Genomic DNA, 19,110 nt, shown 5'->3' on the forward strand with positions numbered 1-19,110 from the left:
GTCGGCAATCGATATCACCCTCTCGATTTCAGATGTAGAAAAAGAGTGCCGTTCCAGTGGCATTTTTGTTGCTCATTATTTATTACCAACTTCTATTCCCGATGGGGAGCTTGAAATAGGAATGCCATCACTTATCGAACCCATCAAATGAACGATGGAATACGTCTCTCACGTCAGAGGCGCAACTCCTCGACCTACCGAGCGCACGGTTACCATGGCTACGCACGTTTTGACAGCCTTCCATCCGCGTGACGCGGAATAAAAAATAAGTCCAACCTACTTCCTACCTGAATCTCTTTTTTCCATTCCTAACCGGCTCTTCGTTCATGCACTCTCAGTCAATAAAAAGCCTTTTGTTCCCGAAAGGCACTCGCTACGTGATGCGCATGGTACTTTTCTATCTATAGACTGAAGCAGTAAATCTCTATAAAAAGTTAAATAAGTTCAATTCAATAATTGGTATATCAGACGATGAACATACTCATCATATGTATCATTCGAAAAAATAATGTCTCCTTAAAATTTTGTGGCGGAGAATTTATTTTTAGTGCAGTTAACCGTAACTGCGTTGGAAAATTGTTTTTTTTTAATGTGGTAATTTTTTCCGTTAGGTTTCGAAACCGGTAATACATTTTATTCGTGTTTTCAATTCTCCCTGTTGTTTTTTGCCGCTCTTTTTTACTCTCTTGTGGAAGACATATACTGTGCGTTTCTTTCGAGGGAGTAGCGACCAGCTGCGCGTTTTAAATTACTGCCATTTGTTTTTACTTGATCGTTTCTTTTTAACTTTTTGCAAATCTTGGAAATGTTGCAAATTCATAGAAAAAGCTGGACCATCGTAAATGCACATTGAATTCTGTACCAACGCTTTGAATTTCAGCTGTCAATTTGCGTTGTAGCTGCATATTTAATCCCCTTTACAACAAATACATTATTTTTCAAACCTATCGTGTGTCCTATGGAGTTCTTGTTCGGGAATAACTTTCAATTAGCCATTGAAGCCAATTTTTCGGCAAATTTAATAGCTATCACAAGATGTTATTCTATCCTTGTTACACTTTTACAGTGCAATAATATAACTATTGTTACCAAGTTTTGTTTAAGGAACCGTTTAATTTAACGAACTATTATAATTATTATCAAATATCGTATCCATTCATTATTTATACTCACGTTTAAATTCAGTTAGCATTATGTACTTAATTTTTGGTGAGTAGTATGCGCAAGCGTAAAATGGTGTGAATCCATTATATTCAAACCATTTACTGTCGTGGATTTTTCTGGTCCATGAGATATTATATTTACAGTAATATTACAGCACAGGAAAATTAATTAATTGGGGAAAAAAGGTTAAATAAGTAAATTTATAGAAAAAATATATGAGTATATAAGTTGGTATACTCTCCCTTACAACGCATGGTGTCATCTAGTAAAATAAGTGATCATCGAACCCGTGTTATTTTATCGAGCTCCCGCCGTAGATATTGAAGTAACACCGCAGCTGTCGCTCGCTTCCCGCGAATAACCAACCAATTAATCCTGTATTCCTTATTCCGGGCAGGGAATCGGCATCGCACACACTCTCGTTGTCACCAGCGGCTGAATCAGCGGCGCAGTTTCCCGCCCACGCCCGTCCCCGCCCCACCGTCTCCTCTCCTCTCCGGTAGAGGCGCTGCTCTCTCCGAATCAGCCATTGCGAAATCAACCTCTCCCCGTCCATTACTCTTGGCCGTGCCTCGATTGCGGCCCCCGAGAGCCCGGCCGTGGCCTCCCACGCTTTCCCGCCTTCATGTCCGATGACCCTCCCTCTCACGCTCCCCGCCTCCACCTTCTCGAACTCTTCCCGGAATAAATCGGCCCTGTGGCAGTGCGACGCGTCTTGGTAATTGGTCTTCCTCCTGGCCCATTAAAGAGGCTTTTGTTCTTGTTGAACGCGTGGAAAGGATATGGAGAAGGTGGGGGTATTGAATACAAGATTGCCCCTGTAATAAATATGCTCTACAGGTAGAAAAAGCTAGGCTGTATCTTTCAAGCTTAAATATATAAGCCAGTATTTAGACACGATGGAAATTTCTGTGGAATAGATTGACTGCACAATTTATCGGGTGTCAGAATGTTATCAGGTCGGGGATCATCAGGAAATTCTGGTAAACCCTGTAGTTATTTTGGCCCATTAAGAGGCTTTTGTTCTTGTTGAACGCGTGGAAAGTATATGGAGAAGGTGGGGGTATTGAGTACAAGACTGTCCCTATAATAGATATGCTCTAAAGGTAGAAAAAGCTAGACTGTATCTTTCAAGCTTAAATATATAAGCTAGTATTTGGACACATAAGAAATTTCTGTAGAATAGATTGACTGCACAATTTATAGGGTGTCAGACTGTTATCAGGTCGGGGATCATCAGGAAATTCTGGGAAACCCTGTAGTTATTTTGTAAGTTCCTTTTTGGGAAATGCTGCGTGGAAAACATTTTTCGCTTTCGACACGAATTCTCCTGAAAGCGCTCCCAGTAAGTGGAGCGAAAAATGTTTTTCACGCAGCATTTCCCGAAAGGAACTTGCATGACAGATAAAAGAAACTGCGAAAATCTTCAAACAAAAAACCCTGTAATTGTCAGATTCCTAAACAAATTTCTCTCTTCCTCTCGGTCTATTGAAGAGGTTCAGCCTATTAAAGATAAGGAATTTCCTCTAGAAAATTACTCGTGAGTGTTGAATCCGGTCGAGGTGTAAAATCAAATGAAGTAATAGCCTAAATAAACTAAAAAAGATAGAGTAAATGATAGACGTAATGAACGAACAGTTAAAGAGGCATTTGTTCCAATTGTATGCATAGAGGGATACGGTAAAATTGAGATGGACGTAGAATAAGATTTTTCCTGATCTTTTTTATCGGTTGGAAGCGAAAATATCAAAATTTTCCGGCTATAATTTCTACGTCCGAATGTTTGTGAATCTTGATATCAGTTAACTCTGTACAATCATTTGGCATTAGGTCGTTAATGAGAAAATAAGTCATTGAGGAAAATCTAGCAAAAATATAACTGATAGGTTCCTTCTAAATAATTGGAATTTCAGGGAACTCTCCTTACTATCAGAGAGGACATTGAATTGTTTAAACCCCGCGGAATGGTTTGATGATGACTTTTTGCAATTAATCGGAAATCGGTAAACTGCAATTATTGACTACTGGCAAGTAATCCGTAGAGGAATTATTATTTTTGCACCACCCTTCCTTATTCCAAATGTAAATTGCTTTGTTATAAATCTTTTTTATCCTGATTCTTTACGCTATCGAGTTCTTTGTGCGAAATTATTCCAAAGCTATTCACTTCGCACAATCTTTGTGGGCACTATGGACGAAATTGAGTCAGAAATGTGAGAGAAGGATAGGCATCTAAAATTAGCTTCGAAATTTTTATATTGGCGGTATTTTCAATCAAGAAATAGATTTCAAGGTTTTCCGGTGTGTACTGCTGATAAAGTCTCCCCCTCTCTCTAACTTAGACAAATTGTTGATCAGCACTGACGTTTCAAAGGTGCAATCTGCCATCATCTTACGGCAGTTCTTCTCTGGTGTCGACTCCAAAACTGTTGTTGCCGCGGCATTGTGATGATTTGGCCTAGGGTGATTCCCTTCCTTTTTCGCCTCTTTCTTCGAACATTCCTTTTTTCTTCGCAGTAGGATATATTTCCGGATTGCGTCCGCGTTGTCATTTTGATGGTGACGTTTCACCTACTGTGCTGTAGGCGTCCTCAAGGCCAGGCTGAAGAGGAGAGCGCTTCTGGGGTGTCCGATGTTTATACGGTAACGCCAGGCTGAGAGCGTATACATATCGGAAACCTTAGAAGTGCTCTCCACATCAGCCTGACCTGAGGATGCCTAGAGCACAGTACGTGAAACGTCGCCATTAAAATGACAATGCGGACGGAATCCGAAAATCTACCCTACTCAGAACCAGAAGGCCGCGAAAACTTACATCAGAAACTTCCTCTTTTCGTCTCCTTCTTCGTTCACTGTCCATCCTTTTCCTTTTCTCTCATCCATACTGTCTGCCGACCTTCCGTTCACACTCCTCTTTCCGATGGGGCTGTAACCGCAACTCCATCTACTCAACCTTTTTCGAATTACTCTCGAGAATCAATTCCGTGCAATTCCGGATTCCCTCCTGAAGTTCTCCCACTCTTCCAATCCCATCGTCGGCCTCTTGCCACCCCTTCCCCACGTCCCAGCCTTCCACCCCCGCTCCATTTCCCACCTGTTCCTCGTCGCTGGCGGTTATGCTTTCGGGGGAAAGGGAGGGGAGAGGGAGAGACCCCTCCGAATCTCCTCTCCGCTCGCAGCTTCGGGTCGAATCAAGATGATTTGAATGCAGATCTTGAATTTACGTTCGTGCCTCAGGGTTTTTAGCAACAATTCGTAGACTGTGGCGCACCGTTTTTAGAATGCAGCGTATAGTGAAATGTTTACGTAACTCGCGAAAGCCGAATACAAATTTCGTTTGAACTCATATTTTTATGCACTTCACTCGTTGTTTATGAAGCCTTCACTAAATGATGTTACTGCTAGCTCCCTAGGCCTTCGTTAAGCGATATAGGTCGTAGTTATGAAGTATTTGTTAAGCGATTTAATATGTAGTCTCTCAAGACATCACAAGTGAGGAAACTCGTCGTTCTAAATCATTAAAAAAAATAACAATCAACAGTTTTTACCTGTAGTTTTTGAAGCCTTCGCTTAATGATGTGAGTCGTAGTTACTAAAGAAACTCGAGAGGCAACTAACGTACTCAATTCCTAGTTTCTGAAACTTTCGGTGAACAATACATCTCATAGTTTCTAACGCTGTCGCTAAGCGATGCATATACCCACGGAAGCAGAGGCTTGAACCCTATCATTAAAATAATTTTCGAGAAAACCCTCAAATTTTTTGTTTACCAAATGCGTGACTATGCATCTACTCCATTCGTGCATATGTTGGACCATTCGCTCATGCAACTATAGAGTGCACGTGTGTGATATGGTGTGGCTTTACGCTGCCTAATCACGGTAGGAAGTCGCGGTCGTCTTAGCCCAATCCGGAAAAGGCAATGATAAGCGATATTGCGGCAACTTAGCTAGCAGCAAAGTCGGGAAATTCATCAATATAGTCACTCTAGTTGACTCAATTTGCTAAGTCTGAAGTTAATTCGGATTTGTCGTGTATATTTTCTTCTTTCCGTTTTTCTTCGAGAAGGTAGAAAGGTAACGCGCGTCGCATAGGGAAGCGACGATTCCTCAATGGCAGGGAAACTATTAATTTTTAATAATTTGCCCAAATAAAATAGCTTTTTTCTTGTCGCCTCGGGCAGAAAATCTTCTTCTTTCCCTTTTTACGTACATTCCTTGCGTCCTCATTGATCGGTCCATGAAAGCGGCCGTGCCCGCGGCTCAAAGATTTTAGAACGAGACAATTTCCTCTTCATTCAATCGTAGCAGGTTATGAGGTTATTCAGCTGTTTGCAACGGTCTTTCGCGTCTTTAAAGACGGATTAGTTGGGGTTGGTCTGGTTTTTGTGGGAGATTTATTTCTGAAATGAGTAGAGGGTGTAGCGAAAGCCTGCTTTGGTTATCCTTATTGTAAATTTGCCGAATGTTCATCGTTCCGTGCAGCGGATTTTTTGGATCAGAAGTAATTTCCGCGTTGCATTCAGGAAGGTGAAATAAATTCATCCATCCCTTTTCGTATTTAACTCCTGGATTAAATGTTGATAAGGTAGATTTCTACCCAATTCTTCCTATGTTCTTTCTCTTATTGAATTTTGAGTGTCGTTTTTAATTACATATTGATCGTAAAATAAAGCCTATTCTTTACCAATTTTTTCATTTTTCCTCTTGACTTCATTAATTGGACAAAATAACAAAAAAACTGAATAATTCAAGACTACCATTTTTATTTGTTGACATGTATAAATTTTCCTCAAACTGTGATTATTATTTTACCCCTGTTAAATAGCTGATTCCGCCATTGAATAACTTTTGTAACAATGTCGATATATTTTCGTTTTTTAAACTTCCTTCTATGTGGTAAAATGTGTTTCGATTTCGCGGGTGGGCTCTCAGGGTTACATAACCATTCGATTCCACCTCTGTCTTTACCACCTGTGGGCCGGGAGGCCTTTGACTTGGACCGGAGACGCTTTGTGGGCGTTTCCTCTCGGACTAAACTCAATGCCAGGGTTCTTCCCGCATTCTTCTTCTCTTCACCCTCGCGTTGATGTGTGTCCCACGAGGTGGGTTAGAAAAATAAAATAAATCCGGAAGAAGTAGTTTGAGAGGGGAGGGAGGGGTTTAGAGTGGAGGTGAGCCAATGTTTTGAATTATTCATCCGTAAATGTCGTCCGTTCTCCCTCCCCTTACGGCGAATCTTTCTCGGAGGAGCGACCTTGGGAATATTTTAGGGACTCGGTGAGCAATTGGATTCCGCCCCCGCCCGTTTTCCTTCCAGGAGTTCGCGACGCATAACACCTCCCTTTTCCTCACGCTTCAAGACGTGCAGCCCGCCCACTCCGCGCCGCACCCATCTCCGGACAACCTGTGATCCCGTCGGGACCCTACTCAAACTGCGCCCGTTGGGTTGTGACGGGGGGCGGACAAGGCGGCGCCTCCACTCGGTTGTCAAATGAACCGCCTCTTTTTCTCCCGCCTTTTATTTTCCCGCCTTTTTTTTCCCGCCTCGACAGCATGGAATCATGTCGGTTTTGTCGTCGGTCCTCTTTTTTCCCCTTCTCTCTCAATCGACGACATGTGTCGTAAATATCCATTTTGTGAGATTCTCGCGGTCGTGGAGAGGAGTCGAATTTGAACCAACTTAAACCCGTTGGCAGAATCGTACATTCGTTATATTCCGTTTCTTATTCTGAGCGTAGTCATGCTCTGCTCAAGTCCCTCTAATGTTTACACAGTCTCCTTCGCCAACTATGATGGCGAAATTCCTTATTCAAATTTAGATTTAGGTGCTAAATTCTCTCATAAAATAAATTTGTGAATGCATTGATGAAAGGCACTTTCAAACATTAGAGTATTCAAAATCCATGTTAATAATTCTAGTAATAAACCACGGGATTTTTACCCATTCTAAATCTACATCATTCTAAATTGAATCGATCATTGCATTGCTTAGTGCTCTTAATTCACTGCCGTTGATTGTTTTTACCATCATTGCCAATGAAAATCCGTTTGGTCTTTCGAAATTTTAGACGAGTTAACACAATGTGATATGCGTCCCTGTACATCGTTCTTTTATTTATATTTTCTTACTGTTCCTTATTTATATTTCAGTTCTTAATTTCATCTAGGAATGTATAAAACATAAAATTTTCATTTAAAGATTCAGTGTTAACGCGGTTTTCTTCGGGTAATTTGACTCCGTATCTGTCCTCCACTATTTTTCGTCGATCTTCTTATCTTGATTTTTATCTTATCTTGGTCTTTTTTTAATAATCCACTTATTCCTCGAATATGGCTCGGCTCGTTGGGTTGGATGTAAAATTGATGATGCCTTGATTTTTTTCTCATCTTTATTTCCTATTCTTTTTGACAGCGAAAATGTCCCAGAAAGCCGTAATTTATGTTTCATTTGTCGTTGTTGCTAGGTATTTTGTCGCTTATTAACGTCTGAAAAGTAAATTTATTTGCATGACCTAGCAATTTCGGGTCTCAGGTGGCAAATCTGTCGGAAATGTTGGTTGTAATGAATCTGCGGAATTTGCTAGCTCCGGCACGTAGCATTTCCCTTGAGGTATTCAAGGTGTATCAAACTAACCCTTGCGTGTCTCGTATTAGTTATCGATCGCGCTGCTCAAGCAGTGAGTCTGCCTGTAGGCGCGAATTTCTAAAAAAAAATGCTTCTCGGAGCTGAGATACCTTCCCATCCCTCCCCACTCAAACCGCGAAGGTACGAAAGTGGCGACAGTAATGCGACTAGAAGCGCTTCCAACCTCATCTTGAGATGAGGTGCCGAAATTGTCGTGGAATGCTACACCTCTCCTTCTCCACTCCTTACTCCCTACTGGAAGAAATACGTATGAAAGCGTATTTGGCTGGTTTTTGGCGAAAATTCCTCACGTCCGTGTCAAAAGTGGTACAACTTGGTAAATTTTCCGACGAATTTTTAATAATTACCATAATTTGAGCCAAAAGTATAACCATATAACTATAGCTAAGTTTGAGCGTGGTGCCAGTTAAAATTTCAAACAAGGCAAAAGCTTTAAGACAAAGTGAAGGAACAGTGGTGTAGTTCTATCAATTTTGACGATAAATCCTGTTTTCTAAAGCACCAGAGAATTTCAATCATTCAAGTTCTTCTGACACCGCTGTTTCCATGGTACGGAAGATCAAGGTTTCAGAACATTTTAAATGTTATTTTCAAGGTGAGTTTTGAGAAAATTAACCTAGATCGATTGTTATGAATACCGCAAAACCTGCCCCAACGACCAACTCCATTCAGCCACCTCACCTTTTTGACATCACTTTGTGTCCTAAAGACATCTCTGATATTATACTTTATGCGTACCAAATGATACCATTTTTATCACAATAGTGATATTTATGAGTTACATTATTTTGATCTAAAATCGGTATCACATGGTGATTGCCTGCTGTGATATATAATGATTATATGCAGGTAATTTTTTATATTACTTTTATATGATTTTTAGTGTTATAAAATTTAAATTCCTAAATGAAATTATAATGATATCACTTATATATAGCCTAAGGGATGGAGAAATTGAAGTGATATTGAAAAATGATGTATGGTGCTGATGGATAATTTATACTTGAAATTAAAATTCAAAAAATATTACCTGATAATAATGCCATTTTTGGAGGAAAATTATTTAATGGCTCATTTTTCTATTACTCATTCCTGAAAACCTTGTATTTTTCGCCTCTATTTTGCGGTATCCTCTTTAAGTAACCCCTTATGTTCAACAGGCTCGGTGGCCATTTAATGCAGGTTTTACTGTGCTATGGAATCATATAAAGTGATTTTCAAAAGAAATAGAACTGATTTCCACGGAGTGTCACCTCAGATGGCTCAATATATATCAAACTCACTGTTCGTCTGCTCTGGAGATTAAGTCGTAGTATTATGCAAAATAGAGCATTTTAGAAGGACTCCATTTGATTCTGCGACGCTAACGCACCAACATATGTTCCAATAGCTTTATGTAGGGTATTTAACCCACTCAGGCGGGCCACTGCTTTAACCAATTAACCTTTTCAATTAGGCGCCCTTTGGGTTAAAATCTGAAGCTCGCAAAATCCAGCGGTGGAGAAAGCTCGTGTATATTATCAGGCTGAGATTCTTGGTGTGTTTTGGAGGGTCTCGGATTTGTGACCCAGTTTTCGTGTGCGGCGTGTACTCTATTCCTTTTTAACTGTCGAAAAGCGATTTATGAATCATTTTATTAAATTATGACATTTTATAAATTTTGTTTTCTACGGCTTAAAAATATAAATTATTTCTATGACTGGTAGTCCGAAGAAAAATTAGACTAGCCAGAACATATGTTTACCAATAAAATAGGGAAAAAGTTTAATAGACATAGCAATCCCAAAAGACCAAAATTTACAAAAAGCCATGAAGAAAATATTATAAAATATAAAGACCTGGCTGACAAATAAAGGTAATATGGAAAATGACCTAAGTCACCGTATTGTTATAATGCTATACACCGGCATAATGCCAAAAAAACTTCGTTGTAAACCTGGATAAATTGCAAGTACCGATATATGCATGCATAGAAACATAAATATCAGTACTACTCAACGCAACTTATTCCGTTCGGAAATTCCTGAATTGTCACCACGATTCCGGAACAGCAGTGAGTCCTGTCATTTAGCGCCTAAGCCGAATAGCCGTGAAATCTGCGTAAAAATGGAGATAGAAATAATTATCTTTTCAATTTTCGACTTAGTTAATTAATGGCTCGTATTTTTCTTTGATTGTGCTAGTTGAGTAGAGTCAGGATCAGTCATCTTCCTCACTTTCTTACCAGAGTACCAGTTTAGTATGGTAAACAAAGATATCTTACTGTCCACTAATTTTATTTTGAAAGCTTACAGCATGTCTTTCGATTGCTACACAATCATCATCAGGTGATGATTTTGTAACAATCGAAACACGTTTTTTAAGCTAACATATAAAAGTAGTTAAAATTGTAATATTTTTCAAAATGGATTAGTTTTTATATTATCAAGTGGCCATTTATTTGAATATAATAAGTCACTTTATTACTAGTTAGTGGTCATTTCAGTGTAGAAAGAAGCAGTTGTTGTATTTTTTCAATCAAATGGAAAATTAAAAATTAGGTAAGCTGTATTCTGTTCTTCATAATATTTTAATTGAGGGGTATGCGCCATAATTACTGCCGTTATTCATCCTTCTGTTTGGTATCCAGTATCTTCTTCTCTTTCTCCTACCTGTTTCTCCTAACATTTTTAATTAAGATCCATTAATGTAAAACTAGTGGGCAGTACGATATCTTTGTTTATAATTCGGTATGATGTTCCACGATATCTTTCCGCAAAAAGTTGACTTCATACCTGTTTAAGGCGAAGAGAGATTTCTCCCCTAAACTCCCCTTCTCTCTACCCCTTCCAATCGGGGTTGGATCTTCCAATATCGACTGGGACATGACCCTATCGCCTCCGATAAAACACCTCAAGGGGTATATTTTTGGAATGACTATCCATTTTCCGCCACTCCCTTTCTTTCCATCCTTCACCAGCGGTCTCCGCTCAGCCAAATCAACCCTTTAAATACCACCGTTAGGGAGGTCGGGGTAAGGGTTTAAAACTCGACTCATTCATCCATTCGTAGCCGTGACGACCGCCTTTATTCGATAATTAAGTTTTCTGAAAATAATGGCGCGTGGAAAGTCCCGAGATTGACTCATGAATGCTTTCTATCCCCTTGAGACCCTCCAACTGAATTGTTTCCTCAATTTAGAATCGCGAATTTTTGGATATTTCCTCTACACCTTGCGTATAATACCTTACCGGTGAGGGTGATTTCTACTGAGTGTTCGCATTTTGTAATAATACCTTCAAATATTATTGCAGTATAAAAATAAAATTTAGTATAGAAGACCACGTTTTATTAAAAAGAAGAAAATAACGGGTTAAGACCTTTAAATTATTGAAAATTTCAAATGTAATGGAAAAGAAAGTTGAAATAAGTTTTGGAAGGAAACGAAAAACGTGGTGAGATAATTCATTTTTGTGTATCAAGCTGTGGTGAATTTTGATACTGTCACTTATAGTGATATTTTCTGGTCTGGGTAAATGTGTCAACCGTATGACCACTCGAATTAGCAGTGTGGTAAATTTTACTTTCGTATTATTCCTACACAAATGTCGCGTGTTATACACACCTTATTTCGTTACGACATTAAATTTAATTGTTACTGAAAAATCAACAATAAAGAATTTGTTTTTTTTTTGGATCAGGCGGCGGGTCCAATGTATTAAGTTTGTTTCTTCATGAAATAAAATGCAATTTCGTAGTTTGCAAATGAATTGCAATTTTCCGTCCGTCCCAGTATCGTATGGGTTTAAAAATTCTAAAATGACATACTTATACATGTTTTGCAAGAAAATGTGCAAAGAATAAATTACGGTAACATTCAATAAAACTTTAAGAAAGATCAGGATGAGGTAATACGTTTTGCATTACGAGTTATCCTTGTGCCCCTCCCCTCAGAACAAAATCCTGGATACGGCCTTGCTTGTGCCCCCCTAGAAAGAAATCCTGGATCCGCCCCTGCATATTGGCATTAAGAATATAAATTAAGCCTAATGATCTGGTATAGCGTATGAAAATCTACCTTTTCAGTCTCTCTTGTTCAAAACTTTAAGAGATTTTGTGAAAAATGGCGCCTACTGAAAGCTGGAATAGGGTAGTTTCCTTCATCAAAGAAAACGAAAGGCATTGATTGCGATTCATTGCCCACCATTACTGTATTCATAATATACAAATTATTTCGTTATAGAAATACCGGTTTAGACGAATGGCAATGGTCCATTTTTATCCTCATTTGAAAAGGGCCAGATTGGCGCCCATGCGATGCCACTCCACGTGACGTCTCAGGGACCTAGTTTCTGTACGAGAAGATAGGAGTTATACATCGTCTGAGGTTACCAATGCATGCATGAGGCGCAGAGCTCAGGGAAACATGTCTTAATAATCCCCTATTAATACTGGCTAAGGTCGGAAAGTTTTCTTCATTTGATAAGGTATTAATAATCCTTATTTAAGCCAAGCGCTACCAGCCAGCAGGGTACTAAGCTACCCGCTAGCAGCCTGCGTCGTATCAGCGCTCAACTTGCCTCAAGGTCACCTCACAGGGCGGCAGCGGGAACCAGAAACACGTCACATGGAGAGATTTCCCGACATTCATACTTACCCGTCGCGTTTTCGCGCGCTAGAAAATTTTCACTTTTCATTTAATCGCGAAAAATAGATATCGTCATTTAAAAATCTAAATGCGTCAAATGCGTACTCCAGGAGTAATAATCTTTCGATTTAGGCAATAAAAAATAATAGGAAATCACCCTATTTAGCCGGGTATCCGTCGCCAAAAACTCCGTGATCAAGATGCGCTCCTCACACGGCTAGATCAGTACGGAGTGTAATCGCGATACGGCATGTTGTTTCTTGCGACTCAACACGTGCCCCTAATTTGCATTCCTTTGTCTTCGCCATCATGTTTTCGTCTGATGACGATAATCTACAGCAGGGGTCTCCAATGCAAGGGCCACATCACATATTTCCCTCATTTATGCGGGCCGAGGAATGAAAAAATAAAAAAGAAAGAAATCGGTGCCTGTTATTTAATTTTCTCAAAAATTAGAGTATAAATATGAAAAATTTAAAAAAAATATCTTGTCGGAAAAAAAGTCAGGGTAAACTAAATAGATTCCTGTCTTCATTTTTGTGCAACTAGATTACTGTGGCGAATGATACTATCGTTTTGACTCAAAAATGTCATTAAATTCAGGTTCCAGATTAGATGAGTCAATTGTAAGAATTGATTTCAAATGATAATCATACAAATTTTCTCGATAGCTGGATTTCACATAGTACTGAATATTTATCCAGCTTTGAATAATTCAGCGATGCCAGCCATACGGTAATTATTTTTTCAAGGCCAACACGCAGGCGTATGTTTGGCGGGCCGGATGAAATTATGTCCCGGGCTGGATGTGGCCTGCGGGCCATTGTTTGGAAACCCCTGATCTAATTTTAGATAGTTTCAATTTTAGATGCCTCTGATCGCATGGAATGAATTCGCCTTTTTCGTAATTATTTTCGTAAATTATTGGTGTGATTTCCGTTCTTCATTGACCAAATCTTCATTGTTTTGGAAAAATATCACGTCATTACAGTGGAAAACTCGTAATAGGAGCGGCTATTTTTTAACGACTTAAAATTTTTACGATGAGTTGAATGCAAAAATGATTCCCGGGATTCGCCTAAACTCTAAAATTCGAGCTGTGTAGAGTGTTGCCTGTAATCAGGGGCTAAGGAGAGGGGAGAAAAAATAACCTCCAAATGTTCTCAGGTCCAAACGGCGTACTTGTGCTTGTGTTAACCGTATATTACCTATTAATTTGAGAACTCTAAAGAATCTTTAATGAAGTTTTAATGAAATTTTAATTCGAAAAATTGAACTTTTCGTATGAAATTAATAGGCCTTTTTCCCTTGAAATCCTTCATCCCCGACATAATTTATGATTTGTTTTTTAAGGCTCAATATTGTGTTCCCTGGCAGACGTGAGATTTAATAGGTTCAAAAAAGTTGCCTACCTACGTGATATGTCCTTGCCACAATATCTTTGACACACACACACTCTGGAAATGTATATTTCTAGAGTTCCTTAAACGATAGGATGATTTCTATAAATCATCATAATATCTCATTATTAACATGAAAAAAGTGCTTTAGAAGTTCTTTACTCAAAAAAATACTTTGAACTTAAATATTTTTACCCTCACAAATATGCATAAAAATAATAAATGCCTTGAATGATTCTCTATGTAAATAGGATCAAAATCTTTTTTACCTGAATAAGATTTCTTTATGAATGTCATGTGTTAAGTACCTTTGTGCCCATTTTAAAGTTGGCACAACATTAAAGCAAAAATTTTTACTTTTTTCAGCTGTAATATGCTAAAAGTTACATAATTTTTGTGTGGTTGAAATAAAATCTATTTGAAGCATCATTTACTGTAACTATTGGCTTTATACTGCCTTGCACAATTATGTTTGGATATATTGTGAAGATATTACATTTTTCTATTTCCTCTGTATATGATGCTGTGTACTTTGAGCGGTATACAGTTTCTTGACTACACGAAATATAATGTATCACGAAAGAGAGAGGGTAAAGTAAACATTCATGACTTCTTTGTCTACTTCTCGTCATCATATTTCTAAGCTTAATTCCATGTTATGTATCTCTGGAATAAACTTGAAGAAACTTGTAAGCAGTGAATTTATGAGAGCCTTTATCACTTAGTTGTCAATTACCTTAACCGTTATTTAAATTCACAATTTTAAGTGGCACAGGACTAAATAAATCTCATGCTTTTGAAATTTGTGTCCGTTGTGGCTTAAATTATGACTCACATGCTTACTATTTCTAAGGAATTTTTGCTATGTAAGTCTGATGGATAAGCTTTAAGCGATTGCTTTTTTTTAAGATTACGTGCAATGTGAATGTGGGCTTAAGCTTTTTCATCTTGGAAACAAGACAATTCTTGAAAACCTCATTACTTGTTGTGAAATGTTCTCCCATGTTCAACACATTTGTGTCTTATTCAAGCACCAAATTATTGTATGTAATGAAACAGCAGTCCAGCACGGTATTTCTAACTATTGTGTAAATGGCTCTAAAACATCCATTAAAAGTTTTAGTTAAATAGAAAAAAAAATCTGGCTGTATCAACGTCAAATTTAAGGAGTTATGCATAGCTCAGCATCAGGTCAATCAGCCTTAATATATGGTAAAAGGTGTGAAAGCTACCTTCTAAAGGTGATATTTTCTTTTTTATGAGGAGTTATGTCAGGTATCAATTTATCCCTTCAACTCGGAAGCCCTACTAAAAATGAAAGCATGTTGTTCACTCCCAAAATTTGGATGGATGTTTTAAGCCTTTGCTTGAGATCTTGTTCACCCTGTCTATCTGTTTCACCCTCTTGAGCATATTTGTAGTAACTGCCTGTGTGCTGTGTGTGTTTTGGCATATTATTTTGTGGTATAAACGGGCAGTTTCCGAATTGCTGTGCAATTAAAATTTTCAATGGCAGATTGTTAAGTTTCCTCCCAATTATGTAATTCTTAAAGGCATCATTGCTATGATGGAAGTGCATCAATTTGTTGATATTATTTTTAAGAATTTCATTTTCATGATGGTGGTGGTGTTAGTGACAGCCAGTCCTGAAGCTATGAAGTTTACTTAAGAAGTATTAATCGGGAATTTTTATCCTGGATTAATTGTATCGCTAAAAATTAACCTCAATATCAGGTCTCTAACTTTGAAAACTAATGTTATTGAAAGTAATATTGTTCTAAACAGATACTATCATGTGGCCATTCTTTTGGATAAAATATGTCGCTATATTATTAGTTATTGGTCATTTCAGTGTAGAAAGAAGTGGTTGTTAAATTTTTTTATATTCAGTGGAAAATTGAAAATTAGGTAAGCTGTATTCTTTTCTTCATAATATTTGAATTTTTGTTGGACTGTTTCGCCAAACCTTCTGGTACCATACGGCTATCATGTGTTATACATATTTCAGTTTAATTTCCTTTATCTTTGCCTCATCATGTGTTCTTCTCTTTTTCCTATCATTTTTACTTTCTTTCCATACCCATCCCACTCTTTCAAGCAAACTTCTTTCATCTGATGGTAGATAATGTTGAGGATGAGTTAACTTCTATACTGGACTAATGAATCTCAGTGGTATGATTCTTTCCAGTGTTGGGATTTCTTTATGATTCAGTCCTACAACCCTTAACGTTTAATATTGTCCATCTTCCATTATTCGTATTCAAATTCTATCATATTTTCTGTTTTAATGGTACATTAAGTTAGTCTGTAATTTTTGGCACTTGTCACTAGCTGTTATTCTGGTGAAATCAGTGTCGATAAATCTCACTGGAGTAAAGACTTATACTTATCCTTGTGGAATGCATGTCTCTTTGCTTTGAATATGGTGATGCACTGCAATCGTAATTGGAAGAAGCTTACATCAATCGTTCAATCTGCCATTGTTGTGTTTTGAATTAATATGCTAATGCTCACATGCATAGGCGTTCTGTACTCACTGTCACTGTTTCCGTGAATGCATCAAGGACACACTCCTGTCTTTGCTGTGCTCTGTCTCTCTGTCCATCTGTCTCACTTCTCCTGTACTCACAAGTGATTTCTCTCTCAGTCACCTTTTTATCTCTGTGCAGACTGTGAATGAACCTCCTTTTGTGATCTGCTCCGTGGTGTTATGTATTTCTGTCAGCTGTTGCCTGTGTTTCTCACTCTGATATCTTCAGCCCACGTACTGAAGAGCCTCCTGCTAAGTAAAAAATTCTCAGTCCTCACTGCCTTGTCTACCAAAATTTGCACCCTTTTACCCCCCCCCCCCCCCACTCCAAATCCTCAAAAACCTATCGAAAGATTTTTTAAAAAGATAAGATTTTGAAATGAGTGAAAATATATTATCATGTCGTAATGGGTCCCCAATTTTGTGTGTAAAAATATTGTAACTACTTCTCATTTCTGGTTTCAGTTTTTCCTGTTGCTGAGGCAGAAATAGTTAAGAATTTATTTCAATAATTATCAGAATTTTTAACTTAAAATTACAGGTTATAACGTGCAGCTGCTCAAGGTTATGGATGGATTATCTCCTTTGCTTATTAAATCAAGGGAAACAACAATTAAATTGGCTGCTTCTGTTCCCCATGTAAATTTTCCTCAATAACCTGCTGCTTCGAAGCCATGAAAAAATTGAATATAAGAAGTTTCGATTGCTTGCAGAGACTAATCTAGTAAGCTGTATTGGAGTTGCAGAGCATTGTAAATATTTCTTTCTAGTAACCTTACTTCTCTCTTTCAAGTTGACTCGTGGGCAGAGACTGAAGTTTTGAGAGCTGCCAGGAAAATTTGGTCGACTAATCATTAAAGCTCTTACTTTTCTTCTCATCAGAGGTTCTTGCAGCCTCAATTGTCACTTTGATCACCTCTCAGTCCTAGCCTCATCCAACTCCTTACATTCCCATCAACTCTTTCTCACAGCCGACCAGAACCCACAGTCATCCACAATGATAGTACACTGTCTAACCCTCATATCTGCAGATTTATCGCTATGACACAAAGCGACAGTTTTGGTCAGAAGGAGAGGACCTGGGGACACGCAAGTGACAGCATTGACCAATCTTCCCCCATATTGTCACCCTCCAGAATATTTCCATCTCTGAATCATCCCCTTTTTCCCTCTCCCCCTTGTATTATCCCAATTGCCAAGAATATTTTTTTATTACCAAATGTGCCCCTTCAAAAAAAAAAAAGAAAAAAAGGGAACTTGTATGAAAAACCTTGCTGGAGTCGTGAGGCATTATGGGAATGAGCAATTGGAGGTCACAAGGAGGTAAGATTGTCCGGTGTTGCCCTTACTAGCCCTCCTCCCTCCCTCCCTCCGATCCCCCATAATAACCACCCTCCTGTCAAACCAATTCCTACCAAACCAATGTAATAAAAACTTCAATGCCTTGTGAAAATGCACCCCTATCTCCTTATCCAGCTGAATAGCCATATTATTTCATGGGGTTTCCAAATAGAATACTGATCCCCATTGGTGTCTGCCGAGACCTCTCCACAGTAGACGCCTGCATGCTTCCCCTGGGCAGGAATTATGTGGGAAGGCCAGGGAACTCCAAAAGGAAAAAATATATATATATTTATATATATGTATGAATATCAGGAAGCCTCCTTGTAAATTCCTTCTACCCTATTGCTTTATCCAAAACCTCCACCTACCGCTCCAAAAATACCAAACCAGTTTGCAGTGTGGGGCTATAATGGAATGCCTCTCTATATCTGTCTTTCTGTATCCGACGAAGGATGGCGATTACTCTATGCTTTTGGTATTCTATCTCTTTCTCTATCTTTCTCTCTGTCTATGTGCCCGTGTGCTTTTTGTACCCTCCATGTTGGATAAGTGTGTCAAACTTTTTTTCTTTCTTTTTTTTTAAATTTTGTTTTCATCTTAATTTTTTGTGTAGGTGTTTCAGGAATATAAAACCTGTTCCCCAATCCCAACCATCCTGCTGAAATAATTTTAATAGTGGCTGTGTTTCTTTTTTGTGATTTTTGTGCGTGGAGCTGTCGTATGTGTGTGGTGTTTCTCAATGTTGATAAGTGTTGATAATGCATGTCTCTGTTTTGATCTCCTTTATAATTAAAAAAAAATACCTTACCCCACAAAATTTTTATGTATTTTTTTTCAATCCCTCTCTCTCTCATCCACTGACCAAAAAAAAAAATATATCTATATATACGATCCCAAACAAACCCATCTTAACCACGTAACACTTTCTCTAAATAAGGAAACCATGCTTATATATATCTATATATATATACAGAAGACTAAAATCGTGTGGCTCTTTCTTTTCGTGCTGCTCAGAGCAAGGAAGCTGGAATCCGCACACTGGTTGCACTCGACGACCAGGGAGGTGAGTTCCCTCCTGTCACCTATGTCTTTTCTCACTCTTTCTCTCTTACTTTCCTCTATTTCCTCTTAATCTTTATCTCTCTTTCCTCGTCTTTCTGTTTTTCCCCTTTGCCCTAGACGTTTACTACCGGAACCCCAGCTCTTGCAGAGGGGAGTGAAAAAAAGCGAGAGAATGATGCTATCATTACTCATCTCCTCTGCAAGTTCTGTCCTTGTCCCAACTTTTTCTTTTCATTCTTTGACTTTTAACTCTTTTTTCTATTCTATATTACCACTCTTTCCTTCCTAATTTTTTTCTGCATACCTCATTTTTGTACCTCCTGTCTCCAGTTTGA

General features: G+C 38.4%; 1 protein-coding gene across 7 annotated transcripts in view; it reads left to right on the top strand.

Annotated features, from left to right (window-relative positions):
- The window catches only part of LOC124168311 (synaptosomal-associated protein 25), a 460,832-nt gene that overhangs the window by 418,713 nt on the left and 23,009 nt on the right, over positions 1 to 19,110 (top strand). For 4 of the 7 annotated variants that reach the window (XM_046546473.1, XM_046546468.1, XM_046546469.1 and 1 more), the window contains one exon: positions 18,728 to 18,776. The exons of the other annotated variants lie outside the window; for them this stretch is intronic. In XM_046546473.1, the coding sequence (XP_046402429.1) occupies positions 18,728 to 18,776 (49 nt within the window). The remainder of the gene's footprint in view (positions 1 to 18,727; positions 18,777 to 19,110) is intronic. 7 annotated transcript variants of the gene reach the window in all.

The sequence above is a fragment of the Ischnura elegans genome, chromosome 11 (assembly GCF_921293095.1).
Source record: "Ischnura elegans chromosome 11, ioIscEleg1.1, whole genome shotgun sequence".
In the NCBI taxonomy this organism is placed as follows: Eukaryota; Metazoa; Arthropoda; class Insecta; order Odonata; family Coenagrionidae; genus Ischnura; species Ischnura elegans.